The sequence below is a fragment of the Phaethon aethereus genome, assembly GCF_964289735.1.
Source record: "Phaethon aethereus genome assembly, chromosome: 5".
Lineage (NCBI taxonomy): Eukaryota > Metazoa > Chordata > Aves > Phaethontiformes > Phaethontidae > Phaethon > Phaethon aethereus.
Genome location: NC_138579.1, coordinates 36,551,870 through 36,577,926, shown reverse-complemented (window position 1 = coordinate 36,577,926; position 26,057 = coordinate 36,551,870). Strand labels below are relative to the sequence as shown.

General features: G+C 35.2%; 1 protein-coding gene across 1 annotated transcript in view; it reads right to left on the bottom strand.

Moving 5' to 3' along the window:
* Positions 1–26,057, bottom strand: part of RYR3 (ryanodine receptor 3) — a gene marked incomplete at both ends in the record, with an annotated part of 240,011 nt that overhangs the window by 137,040 nt on the left and 76,914 nt on the right. The window contains 9 exons of the mRNA XM_082000511.1: positions 2,327–2,519; positions 7,466–7,707; positions 8,338–8,471; positions 10,931–11,049; positions 11,736–11,831; positions 13,583–13,718; positions 14,730–14,898; positions 16,838–16,959; positions 21,435–21,608. Coding sequence (XP_081856637.1) covers positions 2,327–2,519; positions 7,466–7,707; positions 8,338–8,471; positions 10,931–11,049; positions 11,736–11,831; positions 13,583–13,718; positions 14,730–14,898; positions 16,838–16,959; positions 21,435–21,608 — 1,385 coding nt within the window. The remainder of the gene's footprint in view (positions 1–2,326; positions 2,520–7,465; positions 7,708–8,337; positions 8,472–10,930; positions 11,050–11,735; positions 11,832–13,582; positions 13,719–14,729; positions 14,899–16,837; positions 16,960–21,434; positions 21,609–26,057) is intronic.

Here is a 26,057-nt window from a genome sequence, read left to right as displayed (position 1 = left end):
CCCACTGTCTGTGTCATTGATGAAGATATTAAAAAGTACTGGTCCCAACATGGCCCCCTGAGAGATACCGCTAAAGCAACAGAACTCCTAAAAGACAGTTACAAATAGTTAAACAGATTGATTTAGGATTATTACTACTCTTTCTGTTTCATTTTGGAGGTGGGTTGTACATAGGCAGCTGCACCTACCATTCTAGCAACTTGCTAGCAGTTATACTTAGTTTTCATAGCCTGAATTACAAGACTATTCTAAATAGTCTTTTGCTTATTTCGAAGGCTGGCTGTGAAAGACAAGACCCCCATGATAGCTGTATTTATTGTACCTCATGTTTAATTGCTATAGGCATTCACTTTTAAAATGTTAACTTTTCATGTCAACACATCCAGACCCCTAACTTCCCTAAAAACAGTTTGGATGGCTCATTTAAAGCTAATCTTTAATGAACTGTATGAAAATGAATTCTCCATACAGAGCTGCTGTTTAAATTCCTTGATGATTTGAATGGAATATTGTAGTACTACAAGCAGAGCTCACAGCACTATTGGTAAAGGGAGGAAAACCTGGATAGATAGAAAATACCTACAGTAAAAAAAACGAATACGAGAGAGTGCGGGTAAGCAGGTGCTGACAAGGATTTAGAGAGGAAAAAATGATGGAAGACCCAGAATCAGAGACTGAGAAAATCACGGAAAGCAGAGGAAAAGCAGCTAAGCCACAACAGAAATAGAAATATAAGAGTTTCTGCCCAGTGTGGAACATGCTCCTCCACTCATGAGCTCAGGATTCCCATGTAATTACATTTCTCTGATACGAAAAGACACAGAAGACAACATATAACCTGCCACTACCACCAGCTACTATTAACTACAGGGGAAAATGCTCTCACAAAATACACAAACAACATCAAATAAGAATGAAGAAAAATAATTAACACCAGTTTAGGCAGGTTTCTTAGAGAAAAAAGTAATTAATATTTTCAAAAGCTCTTGTACTAATGCAGCTAACATAGCAGGGTCACTCCCAGAGAATAAATGAAAATTGATTTACTAAGCTCTTCCCAGGCCTCCTTTATTCTGTTTGGTCTCTGTTAGTATTCTCACCTGGGAGGTTCTCTTAAGCATAAGCAGCTCAAAGTATTTGTGTATTGATCACACTAGGAAAAGCCCACAGATAACTAGTTATTTGCTACACCTCAGGGAAACAAAGATTTCTTTTTTCTTAATTGCGTAATGTATGAACCATTTATAACCTGAGTTTTCTTTCACTTATGAAAGCTATATACTCTCTATTCTGGCCATACCGAACCTTCATTTCTCAAAAATTACCATGTATAAGAGAAACCCTCCTTTAAATAAGCGCCAGACCTTTGCATTTTTGCACTCCTTCACCATAATCCCTTACTCCACTCCTGATTACTTTTTCTAAGTTTGGCAGTTTCTGGCAGCTATTTACATCTAGACCATTAGCATTTTTTCATAGTGAAAATTTTTCATAACTTAGCTATATTTTATGCAGAAATTATGCTTAGCCTACAAAAGACAGAAAAATCCCAATCCTTCTTACTGAAGAATTCTCCTTAATTATTTTTGTGTTTGCTTCCTAAAATTGTTGCCAGTCAATACCAGCAATAAAAATGCTCTAAGATGAACTGAACAGAAACTGCTCCTACTATAACAAGAGTGCAAGAGCTAGTCTTTCGTTACTGTGTTGGCTTTGTAATGGTAAGACAAGTGTTTTGACCACTTAAGTAGATAGATATTTGCAAAAGATTTTCTGGATTAATTAAAAATAAGATAACAATAGAAGTCTGAAAATGGTAAGTTCAAATCTCAGTATTTGAGCTACAAAACAGGTAAGAAATGGGTAATATTAGTAATGAGATTCCAAAACAGCTTCTCATCAGTTCTTTATGTTTCTTACTGTGAATATAGTATCAGTTTTCATGATGATTTAGTTTTTTTACTTCCTGCTGAGAAAGCCAGTGAGAATTTTAATTTGTGCCAAATGTGGTGCTGTGTTTCTGATGTGCTTTTTTTTCACTGATAATTGGGATAAGACAAAATTAATTTCCCCTAGGTCACTAAATACCGATAAAATAATAATTTTCAGATACTGTGACTTGGTCAAATTGCTAAAAGGCTCACCTTTCACCCTTAAGTGAAATCATCACTAAAAAAACAAAAATCAGTACTTTCCTGCCTCTCTCCCAACTGCTGGTTGAGCAGAACCAAAACAATGAAACAGAACAATTCATACATGAATTTGGACAATATTTTGTGTGACAAGACAGCAAAGAAAACAGCAATTAAAATTAAGTTGTACTTACTTTACACCTGCTGATAAGCTTACAACAGGGAAGAAAAAGCCTTCTGTACTGAAGTTCTCAAACATTCCTTGTACAGGCTGTCCATTAATGCGGAATGAAATGCTGGGTACACCTAAATCCAAGCAGCAGCTAACCACATCATCAGATGCTAATAAATGCTGATTGACAGATGCTACAGCTCTGGGTACTCGACCTAGGATAAAAGTATGCGGTAATCAGAAGCTTTAAGCAGACTCTCACAGGCTTAATAATGAAATTATTTACTCAAAAACACAATCAAATTTTTTGTTCATAGTCATTGTTCTGGTTTCAGCCAGGCTAGAGCTGTTTTTTTTCACAGAAGCTAGTGTGAGACTATGTTTTGGATTTGGGATGAGAAACTGTTGATAACGTGCTGATGTTTTGGGTTGTTGCTAACCAGTCAAGGACAGTCCAGCTTCTTGTGCTGTCCTGCTAGCAAGGAGGCTGGGGGTGCATGGGGAGCTGGGAGGGGACACAGCCAGGACAGCTGACCCAGGCTGGCCAAAGAGATATTCCCTACCATATGACGTCATGCCCAGTACATCAACTGGAGTTGGCCGAGGGGTGGAAATTACTGCTCAGGGACAGGCTGTCGATCGCCTGGTGGTGAGCAATTGCTGTATTGGGCATCACTTGTTCTTGTACATTCCTTTGTTAGTATTATTATTGTTGTTATTATTGTTGTTTCTTTCTCTCTTTCTGTCCTATTAAACGGTGTTTATCTCAACCCACGAGTTTTTTTCTAATTCTCTCCCCCGTCCCACTGTGGGAGGGGGAGTGAGTGAGCGGCTGCGTGGTGCTTAGTTGCCAGCTGGGGCTAAACCATGACAGTCATGAAGACATGATCTTGCCTTCATTTGTTTTATGAACGGTTCTGCTTTTGGAGACAGACAGTGAGTCGACATTTTTCAAACTGATATGTATGTGGCACAGAGTGCATAAAATGAACAAATACTTGAGACCTCTAACACTGTTCATAAGACAGAACATGCTCAGCTGTAATCCTGCAAGTTCACACTGTAGCCTTATGCAAGAGTAGTGAGACAACAGTAAATGATGCCCTCTTTATAAAGGTAACATTGCTATATCCAGGGGTTTTTTTTCTTTAGTTATTTGTGAAATGCCAGATTCTGACATATATATGAATATTCAGTGGTGAGACACTGGAACAGGTTGCCCAGAGAAGTTGTGAATGCCCCGTCACTGGTATTGTTCAAGGCCAGGTTGGATGGGGCTTTGAGCATCCTGGTCAGACGTCCCTGCCCATGGCAAGGGGATTGGACTAGATGACCTTTAAAGGTCCCTTCCAACCCAAACCATTCTATGATTCTATAATTCTTCTGGAGCTGTGATTATGACCAATATCCAGGTTTACAGTACCAAGGGGCAGAATGGTATACTGAGTTATCAAAAACTGGATCAAGAATTTAACTGGCCAGGTTTTCTTTATCGACTACACACTAAACAGAGGGAGCTTCATTTTCCCTACCTGGAAAGGTGGAACCTTACAGCCATGCACAGGACTCAGCAATTATAATAACAATTAACTAGAGATAATACATCTGAAGTAATCTAACTATACACATTTAAAGACAACTGCAGTTTTTCAATCGTATTTGAGTATATTTTTAGCCAAGGAATATATCTTCAAAATTCCTTTCAAAACAAATCCTTTGAAAACATTGTAACTGTACATTTAACTGTAAAGCAAGTCTAATTAAGCAGTTAAAGACTATTCCAAATTATTGTGTTTGGATCTTCTTAAGAACAAGTCAAGTCAACTGCTCAGTACAGTTGAAGTACTCTGAATTCTCCTGTACTGCAGGAAATGAGATTTAAAGGACTTTCGGTCACTGTATTTCTGAGATTCAATCAGTGTTTAATTTTGTATTAGTGACTTATTCAGCCATTTCTAATAGTGTATGTTACAAATGCCTCCCAGCCTACTCCCAAAAATCATTATTTCTGTCATTTGAGAATTTAGTGGTGCTTAAAAAAGAACCTGAATTATGTGTGTGCACACAGAGATTTTATATACAAAATCTTATGTTAGAACAATGCTAATATAATTGAAAAGTCAAACACACCCAAATTAGGACATGTTAGAATTAAGGCCATAAAATCAAATTCAGCATATTTATGTACGCTGTATTTACAACACACTTTTTAATTGCATGGCCCTACACTATTCTTTTCTGAGCCATTAAAGAGTACTTAGTTGAATATGGCATTTCAAGGCATTAAGAAATACAGGGAAATTAATGATTTTGCCTACATGCCTTGAATAGTGTACAGTAAATAAAGCACAAGCCACAAATTGAACAAGCTAAAAACTAACCATCATTTACTGCATGCAAGAGAGATCTGGAAGTAAAAATAACATGCTACTTCATAATTAAAGATTGTACACACAAGAACTAAAATAATGTCTATTTTTTCCCCAAACTTCTGAACGCTCATGGATGGATAGACACTCAAGAAACAAAACTTAAATTTGTTAAATTAAGATAGATCTATACAGTGTGCTGATACTGATTCTAAGTCTTTTGAACAAATTTTAAAAGACTTCTACAGGAAACATAGAAAGCTAATTCCTGGTGAAACAAATTGTTACAAAATGTCCTTTACAACAAAATCTTACATTCCCCGCTCAATGTTTGAAAATTTCTGAGGAAGGTTGGCCAGAATTGTCTAACTTTGGAAAAAAATGTTCACACCTCATTCCAGAAAATTAACTCAAGTTTCAAGTCAATTCTATCTTGAGGCAGAGACCCAGCCAATAGAATGTACTCTCAAACAATTTGTGATTAAAAAAGGTATAAGCCAGAGAAAATACAATTTTAATATTAATATAATGTTAATTAAAGGTAATCCTTCAGTTTCATCTATATTCTTAACAAAATCTTCTATATGAACTAAAAATCTTTACCAATTAAGATAGATTGTTACATGTTTTAGGTACAAAACCTAATTGCCAGAGCTCTGTTTTAAATATTTATGTAAGTAGAATACATACGTAAAATCTTCTAGAAATTTTAGCATGTGTTTCACTTCCTACTACTTTTCTCCCTCCTTTCATTACTTATTGATAGTTCAATGAAGAATGATGTTACAAAGATAGCAGATGATATAATTAAGGATATACAACTAATTACATACATATTTTCTTATTTTACAGCCTTATGCATTATTTCCTCTCTGAAATGTTCCTTAGTTAGAGAGTATTTAGGAACTTTAAGAAAGCAAAACCAACCATCAATGTTTCCTGAGTTACCATTTGATTCTTAGAATTAGCCAATAGCACTTTGCTGGTTGTTTCTATAGGAACAGATATTGACACAATCAAAAAGTATTCTGCTGTGACAAACCTGTCTGCTTACAAAAAGTATATTCTAGTTCCCTTTCCCTAGATATAGTATTGGGAGAGCGATAACCACACAAAAAACCAACAGCCTTGCTCATTGCCAAAACCATTTTCCAGCTAGCTATGTACCCCAGAGGGCTCTCACTAATCCCTCTCCAAAGCATCCTAATCAGATTCTTGCTTACTTCTTTTTCCTCAGTGGTTACTCTTTATAACACACTAATTACTACAAAAATTATTTGAACTGTAACACTTAGAGCCCTCCTGTAAACTCCTTTTACTCTTCTAGAGCTCTTACCCAAATCTACCCGACTTCCACTTTTTCATTAACACAGCCCACTAACATATTCCATTTGCTTGAACAAACAATGGCTAATAAAACCACAAGTTTATCATCATGGATCCTTAAGGGACCACAAATATACATTTGCTGGTATCCATTAACTCCCTTCTTTACAAACTGCAAGTGTAATCACTTCACTGCAATACTGAAAGCCTCCTAGATTACTACACACATTAAGAAGCATTCCTAGAAAAACTGGTTTTTTTCTACTAAGCCTTTTTTAGATAATGATCCAAAACAGATTTTTTCAAACAGCATAGCAACTACAGGTTTTCAGTTTGATATTACACCATACAAATCTATGTTCTAAAAACAACCAAAGTTAGTAATAGTGTAGCAATTCTTATTTCTAATTGCCAAAATTATCTTTTATGAAACTACTTATCAAAATTTAAAGTCAATTTATTAAATCTATCACTAGGATAATAATCGTCATTTTACTTCAACCATAGATACAAAGTGAAAGAATGGCCTGTATCAGAAATAGTGTGGCCAGCAGGAGTAGGGAAGTGATCGTGTCCCTGTACTCGGCACTGGTGAGGCCGCACCTTGAATACTGTGTCCAGTTTTGGGCCCCTCACTACAAGAAGGATGCTGAGGTGCTGGAGCGTGTCCAGAGAAGGGCAACGAAGCTCATGAGGGGTCTGGAGCACAAGTCTTATGAGAAGCAGTTGAGGGAACTGGGGTTGCTCAGTCTGGAGAAGAGGAGGCTGAGGGGAGACCTCATTGCTCTCTACAAATACCCGAAAGGGGGTTGTGGTGAGGTGGGTGTTGGTCTTTTCTCCCAAGGAACTAGTGATAGGACAAGAGGAAATGGCCACAAGTTGTACCAGGGGAGCTTTAGACTAGATACTAGGAAAAATGTCTCTACTGAGAGAGTGGTCAAACATTGGAACAAGCTGCCCAGGGACGTTGTGGAGTCACCATCACTGGAAGTATTCAAAAAACATGTGGATGTGGCGCTTCAGGACATGATTTAGGGGGCACGGTGGTGTTGGGTTGGTGGTTGGACTTCATGATCTTAAAGGTCTTTTACAACCTTAATGATTCTGTGATTCTGTGAATAATGCAAATGTAGATCCACATACAACTAGTTTGTCTGAGATCAATACACCGATTGATTTTGAACAGATAGACTTAAGTCAGTATTGATCTAAATCTGGAGAATGCCATTTTTTGATCAAAATCATGACAATAGAAGCTCTCTGCTAAAAAGCCTAATTGGTATAGTTCAGTTTTGACAAAAATCTCAGACAAGAAGTCTGATCTGAAATTCCAAATAACTTCATGGTATCCCAGAGTTCTCAATGTAGCTCACTATAAAATAGCATGCTATATACACACAGGTACTGAAGGCAAAGGCAGGTAACTCCTAAATGTCAGAATAAGTGGAAGTGACCAAAGTACTTACCAGACCACAGATGAAGGCCATCAAAACCGTAAGAGTAAAGGTCATCACCAACACCATTGCCTCCCCATCCTTCTCCACCTCCAGGATAGGGGGCATAACCTGAAGTAGAGGCCCATCCAACTCGTAAATGGGTGGGTTCTGCCGTCAAGAATGGATCAACCTGATCAATTATTAACTCAAAGTACCACTTCTTGTATTGTGCAGAGCCCTCAGCAACACCCAAAAATATGTTTGGCCTTATGCTAAGAAAGAAAATGTAAGCCAGTTAGTGTAAACATAAAATTTGACATATGAATAATAGTCAAATTCACTTTGCGAATACGATAGGAGTATAGATGTCCAGATTTTGTTTATAATATTTAAAATAATAACCCATTTTATGACTTTATAAAGCTGCTGTAGAATCATCTTCTAAGGTACAGGTTCCGTGCTTTGCAAAACTCAAAATCAAAACAGGAATTAAAAGAACATTTCCTAAAATCAAAAAAACAGGATTGAGGTTGTCAGGAAATCAAATCCCTCTTAAAACGCACAAGCGCTTAACAGTATGTTTACACACTCTGTAATAATTACCAGGTAAAGCCATGTTCTGTTTTGAATGAGAAGCAAGCAACTTTCATCCTTCTGTTAAGATCGGAACAGATTTTACTATTAATTAGCGATTTCTATTTGAGCACAGTTTCCATTACAATTGCTATGTTGTTAGTAAAGATGGATTTTTCAGAAGTTAATACAGAAACACTTCCTAAAGTGTGTGTCTCAATATTGAAAGCTGTGGAACATCTCTTAGGTTACAGTATTTTCTTCAGTTAATTACTAAAGACATCCAAGTTCCATTTTTTCTAATATCACAATAAAACACGTCACTGTACCTTGTCACATCATTAATCAAACGTGTTTGCAAGAGTAAGTCTCTCCTAGGCAGTAGATTGTCACAGATCAGATTTTGATTGGCACGAACTGCAACTCCATTACAAACACAGAGAGAGCAAAGCAGATCGAGAACCTTAAAAAAAAAAAATCAGAAGAAAGCTGGGTAAAGGCAGCTGGATGTGCTATTATTCAGTGTGAGCTTAATTTACATTCAGAATAGAAGGAATATAATACACATTATCATTATTGTTTTCTAAACCAGTTTTCACACATATGGATCGAGTGTAGTCTGCACTACTGACAGAGGATATCAAACATTCATGGAACACAAATCCAGAACACAGGGTTTGCAAAATGCCTCAAAAAACTTTCCTTCGAGATTCTTTATTCTCATTTTGATTAGAAAAAAAAAAGCTAGAATAGCTGTACATCAACTAATCAACTATTTACAATTTTTTAAAATCAAATCTCATTAAAAATTTGAAATGTAAAATAAAATTCTTTGAGAAATTTACTGCAGCACAAAAAACTTTTTGAGCAAAGTTAGTGGACAATTCTCAACTGCAATTCTCAGACTGCTTATGAACCCATTCAGAAAGCATGTTTTCAATATGAGAAGTAATCTATTTATTTTTAAAATGAAAAACATTTAAAAGAATCCACTATAAAGTAAAGCAGAGTTTCAGAACAATTCTAAAATTAGAGCTTTTTTTTTTTTTTTGTCATAGTCTGAAAAGTGAGAGAGATTGATGTAATTCTCCCACAGATGACTGAAGCAAAAGGTTTTGGAAGAGAGAAACAGTAACATAGTGGTTTTTTAATGCTGAGGGATAAAGCTGCACACTTTTGCAAAAAAACAGAGAAACTTAAAGATGCCCATAAGCTCTGACAAGCAATCAGTGAGCAATGAGCCCAAATGGTCTCAACTCTTACAGACCATCCCCAAGAGAAAGAACCACCTTCACACTGTTGATTAGCATTTTGGAAACTGTTACACAACACAAGGAGCAGCAGAACAGAACATTTATTTTAGCCACTACTGTTCTCTGCCCAGTGTATTAGCACAAAACCACCTTCAACAGCCGTTTAAACTAATATATTCTGGATTTGCTATGTCCCAGCCCATGCATTTTCCTTTCTATCATCTGTTATTGGGCAGAAACCTCTAGCAGAAGGATAGAGGTAGTAACTCAACCGCAGAAACTCTGCCCAGTAGTCAGCTGTAGAGTGTCTTAATCACATTAATGATTACCAGTAACTCAGAATTTACACATAAACTGTTTAAATAATCTCTATGCACTCACTGACCACATTTCTGACACAAGGATTTTCATTTAAAAACCTCTTCAAATAAATAATTTCCAATACAATTTTGGTTAATAATATTACTGTTTGTTATTTCCTAAATCATAACAGCATTTCTTATCTAGGAAGAGAACAAGAGACACTGTTTCCAGAGTAACAAATAAATCCATTACTTCACATAACTTCATTACTTACTCATGTTTAGTCAAAGACATTACAAATGGAAATGCACAAATCCATTACCCAGCCTAATTCTTCCCCTGTATACAACATTTTCCTTTTCTGCTTTAACTTCTCACTACATTAAGGTCTACATTAAGATGCTCCAGCTGAAACGTTCTCTTTGCAGGTGACTGGCACAGCACAATCATCTTGCTAAGAGCTAAAAACAGTAACCTAAACTTACCGCTGTAATTTCAACTTTTTCTTATGCCTACTTATATCAGTTGATACTCCTTAACCATGCTTAAAAACACTTCTCTCCTTTTCCGCATCTGTAGTTGGTTAGGTTCTCCATATTACTTTCTCCTGTAAATGAGTCATTTCAGCTCACTAAAACCTTCTTTGTTCTTCTTCCAGTTTATCAGTCTTTGAAATAAAATTTTAATTGAGGAAGGAAACTCACATCAGAAAATCATACATAAAACTATATCCTCCTCTGTGTTGTCATGTCATCCTGATTGCAGCCGGAAACTCTGTTCACCTTCTTCTGCAATAATAAATTGCACACTGATGTCTAAATTAATTTCCACCATTATTTCTTCTGGTATAACTCAGGGTTTTTTCTTTCTTCTGAACACCTGTGTTTTCAGATATTTGGATTATTTTTCTGATTTCTCCTTTTATTTTGTTCTTTTCTACTACTACTATTATTACTCAAGTTCGGAATGAATTTGCAGAATTTTAGTTCTGTCTTTCTGCAGATACAACAACTTCTGCTTCTGCACTGCTTCTGCAGGGCCCTGCACCACAAACCAAGCTACTCTGTCAGTGTGCTTAGAGCCACCAGAATGTTTAATTTTCTCAGCAAATACAAAGTTCTGACAGGTTATCAATATTTCCTAACGACTTCCTTGTCATACATATTGGCTGTATTGGAAAATGAAAAGCAATTATATATTACACATTTTTTTTAATCTCAACAAAGCAATTTTGCAGGTGTACTTCAAGGTTATTTTATGCCTTTAAAGGTACTAGAAACACTTATTTCCATCTAGACATTTCTCTGGTTTTTTTCCACAAATCATTGTAAGATTATCAATACTTCCTTAGTTTTTCCTAACATACCTTGTAATTGCGCCCATGTTTGTCCAACAATGAAATAATGGATTTGATGTGCTCCTCAGCTATTATATTTAAAGCTTCTGGGCTTTCAATCAAGATACAGTGCAACACTTCCAAAATACCTGTATGAAGGCCACAGAAATAATGTTGGCGTTAAATCATCTGCGCAACTGAACACAATCTAAAAGCTCAGCAAGTAACAAGAGTATCTTAAGAGATCATCTCTTCTTCAGCCTAAAAAGAGAAAACACTGTTAAAGAGTATTGATATGACTATATGAACCACATTAGACATAAATGTATTATGAAGCGGTTTTGTTTTGAAAATAGCCACAATTTTAAAATCACCTGAGAAAAATGCAAGTTTAGCTCCTTCTTTTCAATGAAGGAGATAAAGGTTTTAGTAGGGAGCATTGTACAGTATTTTGATATTTTGTTGAACACCCCATAGCGAAAAAAACCTTCTCTCTCTATAGAGATATGTTATTTGTACTTGTGCTGACAAACAGCTCTGGTGTTACTCAATAGCAATGGGATAGTAGTCTGGTTATCATCTGACCCAATCCATTCACTGAAGTCACGTTCTACACTGACCGGATGTGGTATTGCACATACCAAATGTATGGAACCGAAAAATGCCACAAAAATGTCCGTTTAAATGTAACACTTAGCTCAATTTAAAAAAAATACAGTGTATTTGTTTTCTAAGACATGTTGTTTTCAAGGAGAACTGCTCTGACATTCACAATGTAAGACAGCTGCGTACGGTGCATTGACAGTTAATTTACATTGATAAAACCGAGTCTCACCTGAGGAAGATTCTAATCTGTCCAATTTACTTATAAGCCAATCAAGGTTACTGGAAAACTGAGTACAATTGTTTCTGTTGCCACGAATGAGAGCAGCTGGAAAAAAATAACAAGATATAATTTTATAACAGGAGATTTCCTTTTTAAATCACCAATGTTAATCATGTATATTTTAACACAATTTTTACAACAACTTCACAAAATAATAAACAGACACATACTAAATACACATACGTTATAGTAATAAAGAATTAAGATTTTCATTAATTAGAATATCAGCAAATGATGTAAGTTCTAAAGTGCATGTAGTTTTTGAAGTTGACGAGGCCTACTAAATAAACAAGAATTTAGCAAAGCAAAAACTATGTTTTGTTTCTGTTTTCTTTTATCGTTAAATTTAAATAGAAATTATCAACCACCTTTGACGCAAATGTCAAGCACTGCCATGATCAACAGGCTGAAACACTTCTTTTTCTATTTCTTCCTACCACTGAGTCGGAAGATCATATGCAGAAGTTTAAGCTCAAGTGCAGGTTGGGTGTACTGCACTTTAGCTCTACTTTCTGATTAAAACATGTTATAGAATGTATAGCTTGTAGTCTTCAGCAGCGCAGAACACAATGTTATTTGACTGCACTTTGAATGTTCAGCAGCATTCAAGTATTTCAAGCAATATTGGTTTTTTTCTTCAAGAAGTTATTACTGATCATAGAAAAACAAAGAAGCCTTTTGTATACAATTGTCAAGGATTTTTATTATGAAGCATTAACTTAATATTTATTACACCAGAACAAGTGTGTTCAGGATGTTGGCTGGGGCTCTGAGCAATCTGATCTAGTTTAAGATGTCCCTGCTCATTGCAGGAGGGACTAGATGGGCTTAAATGGACCCTTCTAACCCAAACTATTCTATTATTCTACCTGCAGAAGAAAATCAAGACAAAAAGGCCTAAATAGCACTAAAGAGGGTTTTTACATTTTTTCATCCTGCTTTCCTTTAAACTCAGAAGACTGTAGTAAAATGCAGGCAATGGTATCTCATTACTTCCTAAAGCAATGAGAAGATTTTACCAGAAGCATCTGCATGTCTGTGCTATGTGAGTAACTTGATGCTTCAAAGCGCTATCCCCTGGTTTGTTTTATTCTTGTCCCAACTCTTGACTTGTGTATTTTGCTATGGTTTGGGACTAACTTTCTTTGTAATGAAACTAGAACATATTTAAACTCCATCAGAAGACAAGATTCCCCATATAAGGAATTACATGACTCAGGTATCAAATTAGTGATTTAAAGAAATACACATATACATATTTCTCCTATTATATAATTTTGGCGCTACTACAACACAGAGGCAGTTGACTCTAGAAAGCGTGGCATTGAAATTGAAAAACAAAAATTTAATTTCTGTTTTATGTGATTATTGTTATTAACATTTAAATCTAAGCCCCACATGACAACCATGGATTCAGTAGACCTACAAGTTCCAACTATTACTTTTAGGCTTCTCTTCAGTTTCATATCTAAAGATTGTTTTCTGTTTTTTCTAATTTTTAAAATAAGAATTCACATCCATTTGCATACCACAGTTACATTTAAAAAAACGAACCCACGCATTTGGCATGCTGCACCACTCCTTCTCCTAGCCGAGATTTATTTTACTGCTGTATCATTGCTCAATAAGCTCTGCTCTCTGTTAACAAGTATCAGTAGGATATGGAAGAAATTCTGTAATTTACATTATAGCATGTATAACACACAAAGTATTACTTGGTGGTGAAGCAGCAAGTAGACTATAAAGAATACATATCCTGTTTTTTTTTTACATTAGCAGATCATAGAAGAACTTACCTAACAACTTGTAAAGGAGATTCAAAATTTCTTTCCATGCTGTACCATGTTCTTCTCTTGCAATTCCTGCAAAATGAGCTGCACTGTTGTAGTCATTTAAGCGATCAATGCAATTCAAAACTAGTGCCAGCATTCCCTAAATGCATATGACAGAGAGGAAAGCAAACTGTACATGAAAAAGTATTTATTGTTGTCCTGTTCACACTTAAAAGCTGCATCATCTTAGATTAACACTATTGTGCTTACAAGATTTGAACTGATATTTATCTATATCACAATCAACCATTTTAGAAAATTATTCTATATTGTTCTTGTCTCAGCTAAGTATTATAAAAAGGAACAAACAAAGCTGACAATAAAGGCTTTTACAGTTTTTGTGAAAAGACTCTTTTTTACATAAAATCTTCCTTACATAGGAAAAGAAACCTCAACAAAAAACACTTTAAAATTATATGCAAAGGAATTTTTGTTGATTAAAAGAAGGTGGAAATTTTACTATCTGATAAAATATCTGTAAAATAAACAAGTTCAAGTACTAGAATAATTTTTAACTTCAGTTTGGAGAAAAAAAAAATGGTATTGAAAATCAGCAAGCAATCCAAATATGTCTAAAAACATTGTAAAATATATTTCCTATTTATACAGTAGTGTAATTATTCAGTTTTCAGAGAGGAGCAATTCTGCAATTATGTAATACATAACCTGCTCTAAGACTAGCATTCTTCCAGTTTCTAGAGAAAAAAAGTTCCTGTTTCACACTCTGGTAAACAGAAAAGACATCAGAAATAGTATCTATCACTGATCCATGTTTTATTATTCATTTGGGGTATCCAGAATGTGTAACTTCATAGAGAGAAAAAGAAATTTGTCACAATTGTTTCTTTTAAAAATGTTATCTGTTTAAAAAGGCTTAGAAGTATTAAGATCAAATTCTATGACAGAGAGCTTGTGGCCTGTGACAAGTGTTTAAGTGAAAAATACCTTACAGTAAGTTATGATATGGCATTACAGCCTATTACACACGTATAGCAGCTTTGGAACTTTACATTATGAATCATATGCATGCATCTAGATGATAATGTTTAAGTTCTCAATGGTTGTGACATGATACGCTTTAAAATAATGTTAACAATTCCTCTCTCTCTACCTCTTCTTTGAATAGATTTTGTCTGTTTTTGAGTGACCGAAGCTTGCTTTGCTTATCTTCATGTTCCAGGTCTTCTTCAGGAGGTTGGAAGTAAGTAATCAGGTCTTGCAGAGTCTGAGCCATCTCCTCAACAGGCAGGGCAGTGGGTGATAGTGTTCTGTTGTTTCCACTATGACAAATAACAACAAGAAAGACTGGCAGCATTATTCATTTACAGTATTACGTAGCAGCCTATTTTCTGTTGTAATCTAAATCTAGTCTTGTTATACATATGACATATATGCGAGCAACACCTGATCTGAACTGCAAGTCATTCAAACATCTATTGTTGGGGTATCCAGCACTGAGAGCTTCCTGAAGTGGAATCATGTTTCCCTTTCTGCAGTGATGTAAAGAGAAAGAATGATTAAAAAACCTGAAAAAATGAGCAGAAGAAACATTGTAAGTCAGCAAAAAGCTGAAAAACAGCTGAAAGATGCACTGAAGTCTTTTCTCACAGTAATTGATACTGTTTAGATACTTTAAATCCTATTGATGATGTAGGTGTAATGTGCAGATAGACTAAAATAGTAGGAGTAACTGAGGCTGTATACCTCCAGTCTTCTAGACAAAGAACACAAAAATAACAGTTAATCCTAACCATTAATTAGGTCTTCTCTATCAACTCTATACAGGAAATAAAGAAGCATGGGATTTAAAAATACAAAGAATTTCAAGGAGTCTGAGATTTCATTTTTCATTCTTGTATGTTAATCTCAGCAATTATAAATGAATATGCATTGACACAGAATTGTATTTTACCCTAAAAATCTTCAGACAAAACCAAACAGTATGGAAGAGCTATAATTAAGGAAACATGGAACTTTCACTGAATTGAAGACCTGTGTCTTGCTGCTTGTTAAAGAGCTACTGCCATTTAAGTTTAGTAATATAAGATAAATGTCATGAATCAATTACTCTAAAAATTAAGCTGGAGCGAGTTCATTAATATGATGAAAGCAAGTCAAATTTTGATTCATAAAATCTATTTCATAAATAATGTTTTTTAAATACAGGCTTGAATCCAGAAAACCAAACTTGGGATGAAATGCGATAAATACAGCATCTTTTCATGGTCATTTTGTCAACGGTTCATTAAGATTTAACATCTCCTGAGGACCCAAAGGCTATTAAGTCAGCAACATACAATTCAGATAAACTGCTTTAAATGATATTCATGTCTAACGCATTTGTTCTGCTGTTGGCGAAGATTCTGTTTTCCATGAAAAGAAAGGTATTATGTTGCCACACGTGTGGCAAGGATATTAGGCAACTACTTAACAAGTACAACTCTCTATATAACCTTCTCAATAAATCAAGATTATGACAGAGCAAGTCTGGTATCAAATTGTTGTTTAAATTCCCTGACTTTCTAATATCCTTTGTAGTACTGATGCCATGCTTAGGGTACTCATATATTGCATGTTTCACATGCCCAGGTATCCAAGGGCTTTGGTGTTTTCATCTGTGGAAATAACCATCACTGTTTCCACATTAGTTTTTGAGTTCTATTACACAGTTAGTGGAACAGCCCAATCTCAGATAATTCTTACTGAGGTATAATTACTAACTGCATTGCCCTCTAGTACAGCACAGATTTGGAAGACAAATACTACTCAGAAGGTATTTTTGATCTAAACAGTATTAGGTGTCAACATTCCTTTCAATTAGTTTGACAAATTTGAATAGAGTTAGCTATATTTGATCTACTGAGAAAAATGGAAAAATAAAAACCCTCTTATGAACACTGTGAAGTTGAGCTACTGTAGAATATCTACTAATGGGGTTACACTAAGATCATTTAGCATGCTTTCTTCAACCTGGATTATGATCCAGTTTGATTCTGGCTTCAAGGTATTAAATTTCATGTAAATAATCTTAAATAAGCTTTTTTATCTATTTAATGGCATTACTCATCAAAATTATAAACTTAAGTCAGTAAAAAAATACATTGCTAATAGCTTCTAAATACAAATAGTTGAAAGGACGAAATAAGGATTCTGTTAGAGAAATTCTTATAATTTCAGAACACTTTAAAAAACGATTGTATACAAGATGGTAACACCTACCTTATAAACTGGCTGAATAAACTCATAGTATTGCGAATGATTCGAGCAGCCTGGGATTCCTCGTGCTGACATCTTTGTAAGGTTAGACCATCATCCATATGGCCTTCTTGGTGTAATATAACCTATTGAAAATCAGTAATTATCACAATAATTACTTTAAAAACCTTTGTACTTTTAAATATTTGGTAACTTATTTCAATATTGTATTGAAAACAGTAATTGCATATATACTGAGCTACTGGTTAATCATTTTATCTGAATACCTGTTTATTAATTAATTACAAATTTGTCAGTCTCAGTTTATTGATCAATTACAAATTTTCCAGTCTCACATACAAGATATTCAGAGAAGACATTGTAATGTACCTTTATTCTCCCACAATTCATTAAACATATATGCTATCAAATACTTTCCAACTGAAATAAAAAAATGTCATTCTTTATATATTCTGTCAGTCAGGGAAAGAGGATCTTCACTGTCTTAAGGATCATTTCCTAAAGGATTCATGCATGAAAAGACTACTGACAAAAAAATCAAGTTGGAGTGACAAACAGAAAAATTACAATGCAGCTAAAGGAGCAACATTTATAAGTAACTTCTGACTCATTTAACTATTCTCTACACATTACATTGGATTCTCATCAGAACCAGATGTGAACATCACCTAAACTTCAAGCAATAACAGAGATCCTTTGGTGGGTTTTTAATTTTTCCCTTTAAATAAATACCCAATTTCACAAAAGGCAGCGTAACTTCTAGGTAGCACAAAAATAAGTCTGATAATTTTGAGTCATTAAAATCCTACAGCGCTGTTTTAAGAATTAAATGTGAGTTATCCTGCTTTCTTGCCTAAGATGTTAGCTATTGAATTCTCTGCTGAAAAATATATTTTTCTAGTTCTGAGATAGTAAAAATTTGCTGCCCTACTTCCCATTTAGCAGAATAATTACGGCATTGAATAGTTAACCAAGAAACCAATAATGTTATGCAAGTACTTACTGGCACAAATGGGAAGGTTGTTTACCAATGTTTTTTTGTACATACTGGCATATAGGTATACCAAAGCACTGGTGTTACAGGAGTCACTTCCTAGTTCAAATGGAATCCATTGTATAGCATTAGTAAAAAGCCTTAGGCCTTTCACCTAGATACTGATGAATTTATACTGAACTCTTAGCTGCATGAGGGGAGGCCCCAAAACCAGTGTAAATTAGAAAGATAAGATATTCACATCCATCAGCAGAAGTTGCCTCCTCGAGAAAATAAAAAGAACGGCCCGCCTGGAGACAGTGAAAGGATCCAATGAAGAACAAGGAGACCCCAGACCCAAATACTACTATTGGACTGAACCATCTTGCAAGGAGAGGGGAACTTAGATTGTAAGGGTATAATTGCCCAGAGAGTCTTTTGTTAGGGGTGCCTCTCCGGAGGTATCCAGCTGGAGCTGTTCTACACGGCTGTACCACCAAATTCGTCTGGTGTATGTCATGTCGGAGATTCTGCTCTGGGAAACCTAGGATCGAGCCTGAGGGGAGAGGAAGCACCCAAGAGTGAGTGTGTGTGGAGTCGAAAGGGGCACCCATCGGCTTACTGGAGTTGCCCACTGTGAACGGACTCCGGTCCTAGCAGTTAGTCTTGGGTGGTGTGTGACTCCTTGACTGGTGTGTGAATGCTTGGGCACCGGCTTCTCCCTTAACAATTGGAAAGTGCCGTTTTTCTATAGTTGGAAGGATCCAGAGTACATGTGTGCTCTGTTCCTTCCAACACGCTGAGGAAGTGCTTTTAGAAGAGGCAAACATCACCCCATGAGTTTATCTGAACCCCAGAATCCATGGAGATGTGATGGAGAGGACTAGAAAGACATTTTTCAATGATAATGTTATCTTAAAGGAGACCAGCTTACATAATGGTCATCTTTCCTCTTTGTTCAAGTACTTCTTTATATAGAGTCACACTGTGGGTGACACTGTTAGGTGAAATATCATTGTTCCCATAAAGAAGGGTCCTGAGGTCTTTTAACTGAACAATAGCTAAAGAACCAGTCTTCCCATCACAACATTAGTAAGAAAACATTTGACAATCAGATAATGTTTCCTCAAGCCATTGCATGTCGCTCCAGATTTTGGAGCTACAGGAATGGTATGGGAATGAAAACATTTGACAGATAGGCTATTAAAGCTGACACGGCTTGAAAAGTAATTGCACCTTCACTAGTGTGTAGTAGATATGCACGCTTCTCACTAAGTATACCGTAGATCAGGGAAGAGAGAAATCTTCTAGAAGGACCTAATTGTCCCTATTTCTCTGACAAAAAAAAAAAAAAACCCACCAAAACAAGAAACCTCAAAAACACAGCCAAAACCTCAACTAAATCATCTAGAAACACCACAACAGAAAAGTGTTTATTTAGAACTCCAGTAAGCAGATCACATTCAGAAGCTCCAGCTCTATCCTCAGATAAACCAACTCCCTGTGTATAAAAGGACATTTGGCATTGACCAACACCCTGAACAATGGTCTCCAGGACATGAATCCAAAACATGTAGCTTATGTTTCTCTATTCTCTAAGCTCTACCATTCTGGAGCTCTGCCAGAGTTCATAGCTTACACAGAAGCAAGCTCTCAAAGTAAAAAGGTAGGCATCCATCACTCATGGTGGAGGAATGTTAAATAGAATATTGACATAAACATCATCACTACCTGACAGAGTCTTGAACTTTTGGTTACCAAGATCTGAGAGAGAGAGATACGACAGATCAAAATTCTGGCAGAAGTTGTACAACAGAAGCCTCACAAATGATGCCAGAATTTCTTACGTATTCCTGTCTTGGAAAGATAGAATGATAACTAGATACATGAAACTACACCAAGGCCAAACTACACAAATTTTTACTTGGCATTTTGAGGATTTTATAACAGAACTCATCCCACAGTTGTTTTCTCCTCTATAGACTTGCAACAGCTGTCAGTTGTAATAGCTGGGTTACGTGGAAAAAAAAACCAAACCACCCTTTGCCTCTTCTAAAATAAGGTATTTCTCAATACTCCTAGGGCTACTGAGACAGGTTACGAAAAGTGAAGGTCAGCTTGAGAAGGATTACAATGACTGAAAGTGAAAATCTCCTGACAAAATGATGGTGGAAGATGCATACAAAGCTATAACTTCACTTTTACTGTAGAAAAATAAATCTGATATGAAATGTAAAGGGATCTATATATCTAAACTTGCTTACAAAATTATAGTCTAGTACCATATTTTGCAGAGGATGAAAAACTCTTTCTTGCCTCCACAGGAATATCAATTACAGGAAACAAGAAAAAGATCTGCAGTCTTTGAACATGAATGAAACGGTTTGAAAGGAGAATAAAAGCTACAAGCAATCATGGAGGTTCTTTTAGTTCCTTGCTGCTGAGCAGAAAAATGGGGAAAAAAGCCCCTAAACTTCATGGGAAGCTATTGCAAAATCCTTTATTGAATACAGAGGAAGAATTTACATGTTGCCTTTTCAAGAAGTAAAATTGGACCCTCTGAGGAAACAGAATCCCATAGCCAATACTGGCAAGGGAAAGGAAGAGGCCATCATTGTGTGACTGAATCTTTTACCAAGAAAATACTGAATGACTGGCATATGAAGAATTCTGTGACCAGCCAAGTTGCTGAGAAGAAGTGAAGGGGTCAGGCACTCACTGCCCATTTATGAACATGCGTGCTGCATAAATAAATGAGATTGTGTCAAGGGTGTGCTGAGGACCTCATTTTTGTATTACAGTGCCTGTGTATGGGTATCCTCTTGTGAACGTACATACAAGTAATTAAAGAATAATTCCGACTTCTCTTCAGTAATGAACATTTTTTTTCTTTTTCTTGTTCTAACAAAAGGTTGAAGTTGTAAAAATCTATGAATACAGAACCAAAGAATCATTTGGTAATGATGGAGTTATGCGAAGCTAGTACTAAACTCCTTAATTCTGAATGAAATGTAAACATAATTTGGATAACAGGTCATATGCCACTACTTAAGAATAGACTCATACCATATAACCAAAAGTCTGAGAGAAAGAGCTTCTTCATGCCACATCACAACTACATCTAACATTTTGGCAGGAAATTGTTCATTAGTATCCCTTAAGGAACTTGAGTTTCTAGGGTCATTTCATTTCATAACAAATTTACTTGTCAGTTCATTAATTAATCTAAATCAACAGTGAATAATATAAGATGACTTACAAGTTTATGCCCTTAAACAGTTGAAAGTAGATTTAAAAAAAAAAATTATTTGGCCAAGCAAATCAGGAATTACCATATTTTAATGAAGTGTCAAAAATTGAACCCAAATTAATAATTTCTTCTGGCAAGAAAAATAGCTAAATACATTTCTTAGTGGCAAAGTTTTTCTTCAGTTACATAGTTATGTTAATACCCACCATTGTTTTGATTTTTAGAATAAAACATTCACACCATTCTCAATAAAGCAGCACAAAACAATTAAATCCACAATTGCCGCATTGGTAGAATGACAAAAAACAGGACAGACAAAAACTGTTATGCAACTAACATTCATTTTACAAGTAATTAAAAAAACCCTCAAACATTACCTTTCTTTTCAAGGGACCTAAACGTGCTGATTTAGCGTCTTGTGCTTTGTAAGTCAACCATAAGGCACTGGCCACGTGTTGGACAAAACAGATTGAATCACCATACTTAATTTCTGGGACTCCCATTCCATCAATGTCACGTTTAAGATTAGAATCCTGCTTTTCTTTTACCTCCTACGAAGACAAAATAAAAGATGGCATTTAATCTCCATACTGGAACAGGATAAACCATTGACTTCTACACTGAAACACATTCCAACACTGAACCATGTTTATGCTACTTATGTTGGTAAGATGGAGCTAAGTTTCATTTCACGTAACTTCTGTTTCTATCCAATTAATTAATCAGATCCTGATTAAAAACTATTTCAAATTTGATGTACCGTTTTCACTAAAGCAAGGAAAATCAAGTAAAATCCATTAACATTATATTAAAAAAATTCTTTAAATATTTAACCTAACCTAATCAATAACCGAGTTACTGATGTAATTAAAGTTTCAGTTTAGTAGAGTCTGTAGAACTCTGTATTACTAAAATGATCAAATTTTGGCTTAAATATTAAAAAGAAAAATGAGCAGAAACATATTTTGAAATTTAGTTAAAATATTTTTATGCTAAAAGACTTTTTTCTTTATAAATAGTATATGCAGATAAGAAGTTCATTTGGAATAATGATTCTCTATTGCAACAACCAGTAAAGGAGAAAATACTAATTTTTAAAGTATGATTTAGCTTTTACATACATTTAACTTTTCCACTTCTTTATTTTTTTACATTTATTTTATTTTTCCATTTATTCTCTTTGTAAGAGGAACTGGATTCTTTCAAATCTCTTTTAAAGACATTGCTCAATGCTCAGCTGGAACACCTAGTACAATTTTTAAAACCAACCTGTTTCTTAATCCCATTAGTCTTCATTCATAACCAGAAGATTTTAAGTCTGCAGCACAAAAGCAACTCTCTTTTTCTTTAAAATAAAATAGTTCTCCTTTCAAAATTGAATTCAGCAGTAAGAACAGAATTATGCAGCAAATTCTGTAATAGCAAATTATTTATGCATGTGTGCAATTAAACAAAAAACTCTTAAGTAATTATATAATTTTTCTATGATTTCAAATGCTGATGGACTTCACCTTAAGTATAGACAGTTGCTCATTTGCTGCTAAGTAAACAAAATTTATTAGACATTGATACACAGCTTAAATTATTATATGTGTAGCAGGTTTTCTCATTTTATTTCAGTTTACTCAATGTTCAACATTTGAGGAGTAAAGGGAAGTTCTAACGATGCTAATCTACTTTAACTTATGTGGCATTTAGCTGTCACTTTTCAAGAATAATTTTAGTTGAAACAGCTCTATAATACCAAGATAAGTAGAATGAAATTACAAGACATTCTTTGGGGATACCATTACAAACAATACCAAGACTATGGGGAAATCATGTCACATCATATTTATGCGGACTGCACTATCATGTAGAGATAAAGATGAATTCTTTCAATATACATTTAAGGTGAGGCCATTAAATGAAAAATACAATAAAATAGCACAAATTCATTAACTGTCAGCAATTAATTATTTGGCTTTATGTAGTACCCTGAAGCTTAAAATATTTTTCTCAAATATTACATCTGCATCAAGAATCAAGCATCAATGAAAATTTCAGTGAAAGAAATCACACCATGATCACAAGTGATCCTACTTAAGTTACCGTTTTAAAAAAGTTGATCAATACTGATCCTTTTTGATGACGCTAAACATAAAGAAAACCCAAGATCTTTCAAATTTCAGAAATAAGGTATTTTGGGAGGCTGAAGGCTGTTCTCACTTTAAGCAACACAGCATAAATTCCTGTTCATGATGTTTTGCTCTTTGTGCTCTGCCCAGTTTCTCTAGGATTTCAGCCAAGTCATTTGATAGCAGTGTGCAAAGACAGGGTGTATTTTCTAACAGCTGAAAAGTATATTCAGATAAAGATTATTGGGGGAGAAGAGGAAAAAAAAATTCTCTCATCTAGATACTTGTACATATCTTAGCAGCAAAATATCCAAACATATTCTCCTTCAAAACCCTCTTTTCACAACTTATTCTCAGTTTAACTCCCTCAGGCTATGAATTAATAAAGTTGAAGAAAACAAATCACATCATGGGTCTGGAACATGGCAAAGGAAAAATAACAGTAACAAAAAAGAAAGAAGGAATGAACAAAGGAATTTGAGAGCAAAGCTGTCAAAGATGCAATTTTCAGAAGATATTTAATATGCTAGAAGAAGGGCAAGATTTAGAAAATGAGAGAATTCATAGAATACAGATTCCTACGTGATAGAAACAAGGTAACGAATGGCAGTGTGAACAGGACAAATAAACTCAACTGTCTTTACAATGATGTTTCAACATTCTTCTTGTAAAAACACAATAGGGAAAAAACTCCTGGTATCTTAAGGGCTTGTTTATGTACCCCTAAGAATGGTAAGACAATCTGACTGCTGAATTCTTATTAAATCTAACCTATGTGAGCTAATTAAAACTGTATCTTTTGGTGTTGCACACTGTTACTGCATTGAAAGTACTGCCATAGGCCACCCCACTTTAACAAAAGAAAAAGATAAATGGTCTACAAATCTAAGCACAGAAGACAGATACATTGAGCTTACCTATCTTGCTAATGGGCTTACTGTACTCTGTATAATTCGCTCGATACATTTCTACACCCCAGTAGGCAAGAAAAAAAAAAAGGTGATTTTAATTTTACCTTCTACTTTCTCCTCCAATGTAAAATAAATAGAAAAAAATAGCTTGATACTGTATTTAAAATGCAGTGCTTACTGGGGAAAGATGATTGTAGAATATGAACTTACAAGTAAATACTTGAACTTTTAGAGACAATTGTAGGTAGAGGACTCTGTAATACCTACCATCTTATTCCAAAAACAAATTAAACTTTATGATTACTACTAAACTATTACGACATTCTAATGCCATGTTGAGCCCCTAACATAGCTACATGCTGGCAGTAATATTAAAATGATATCAAATCCTTCTGCATGACTCATCTGTGACTTTTGAATGTGTCAGAATGTTACTTAGTCAGACTACACCAATAACAACTTCATTGTCAATTGTATAAACCGTCATGAAAATAAAATACGAAATCTCAAATATTAATTCTGGGCTACAATAATTTTAAAATAAACAAAGATTTTTAAATATACTCTTGTTCTTTACTGTGTTTATTCTCAAATAAATTTATAAACAGAATCAAGGTTCTTTCTGCTCAGCAGAGCATAGTGAGCCAAGTACTGTGCTGGAATGAGAACACCCCATTTCAAAACAGGATTCCATCTGCTGTAGGGAAACTGTCTCTGTGGTCACAAGGCATTACAGAACTGTTGCCTTAAAATATAAAGGCTGACATTTTAAAACTTTGTCAAAAGTAAGCGCATATTAAACCCAACAAAAGGCATAATTTGGGGGGGTTTCCATCAATTTCTGATGCTTGTAAGCTTAATCTGCAATAATTTGTAGCAAAAAGACATATATTGTACATGCTATTTTCATTGAAATCAGCACCACAATGTTCTTTAGCACATTGTGTCACTTTTCTAAAAGCTCCTTTCTATTATTATTTATGTAAGAACGCATATTAAGGAAAACTCTAATTTGAATTTTATAATTTAAAATACGTGTTTTGATTTTCAGCATTAGCCAGCAAAAGGAAACAAAACTTTGAAAGTAAATGAATGCAATCACACGTTTTGAAAAGCAAGGAACACACAAGACTGCTGAAATGGTATGTAACAATACTGAGGATGAAGGTGTGCTTTTTCAACAAGAGGGTCTCTATAACAACTGTTGGAAAAATAAGACTTTAAGGCATGTGTTAGAGGCTCCTGGGAAGCCTTGGGGATTTGGTATACTCCACATAGCTCTGCCTGCTGGCAAAGATAATATTTTCTTTCCACAAAACCCCTTTTGCTGGCTTCCAAACTGGAAAAAACACCTCAGTGGAGAAATGTTTTATTTTGCTTTGGATACTCTACATTAATGTATATTCTGAGCAATCTGGTCTGAATTCATTGTTGACCCCACCTGGAGCAGAAGGCTGGGCTAGATGACTTCCCAAGGTCCCTTCCAATCAGAATTACTCTATGATTCAAAAGGACAGGAGTGCTGTAATACAGCCAGGTATTCCAGCACCCTATTTTTAAGGATGTGTACACAGCTGGATAGGAAGGTATTAAACAGTTACCTTGGAATTTCCCATAATTTGTGCCATATTAAGGTCCAGACAAGTGAAAAAATTTCTTCATGGATAAAATTAACAGGAGAAAACAAAGGTTTAAAAAACATGTGCAGAAATTAAGATAATCACACTTGCATATACGTAAGCTAACTATTATTTCTACAGTTCTTTTTTCCCCCCCTCAATCTGTATGCAATCAGCGCTTGGCTTTAAGAGTCCTTTTCTTCTTACTGTCCAGATCAATCTGGGGTTTATTTGCTTCCAAACCCTCACCATTCTTTCTTCACGAAGAGTTATCACTGCTTGTTCCCCTCGTCTTTGGAAACACTAATGTCTCTACCCATGGGCCAGTGCAGCTCTCACCTGCCCAGACAATA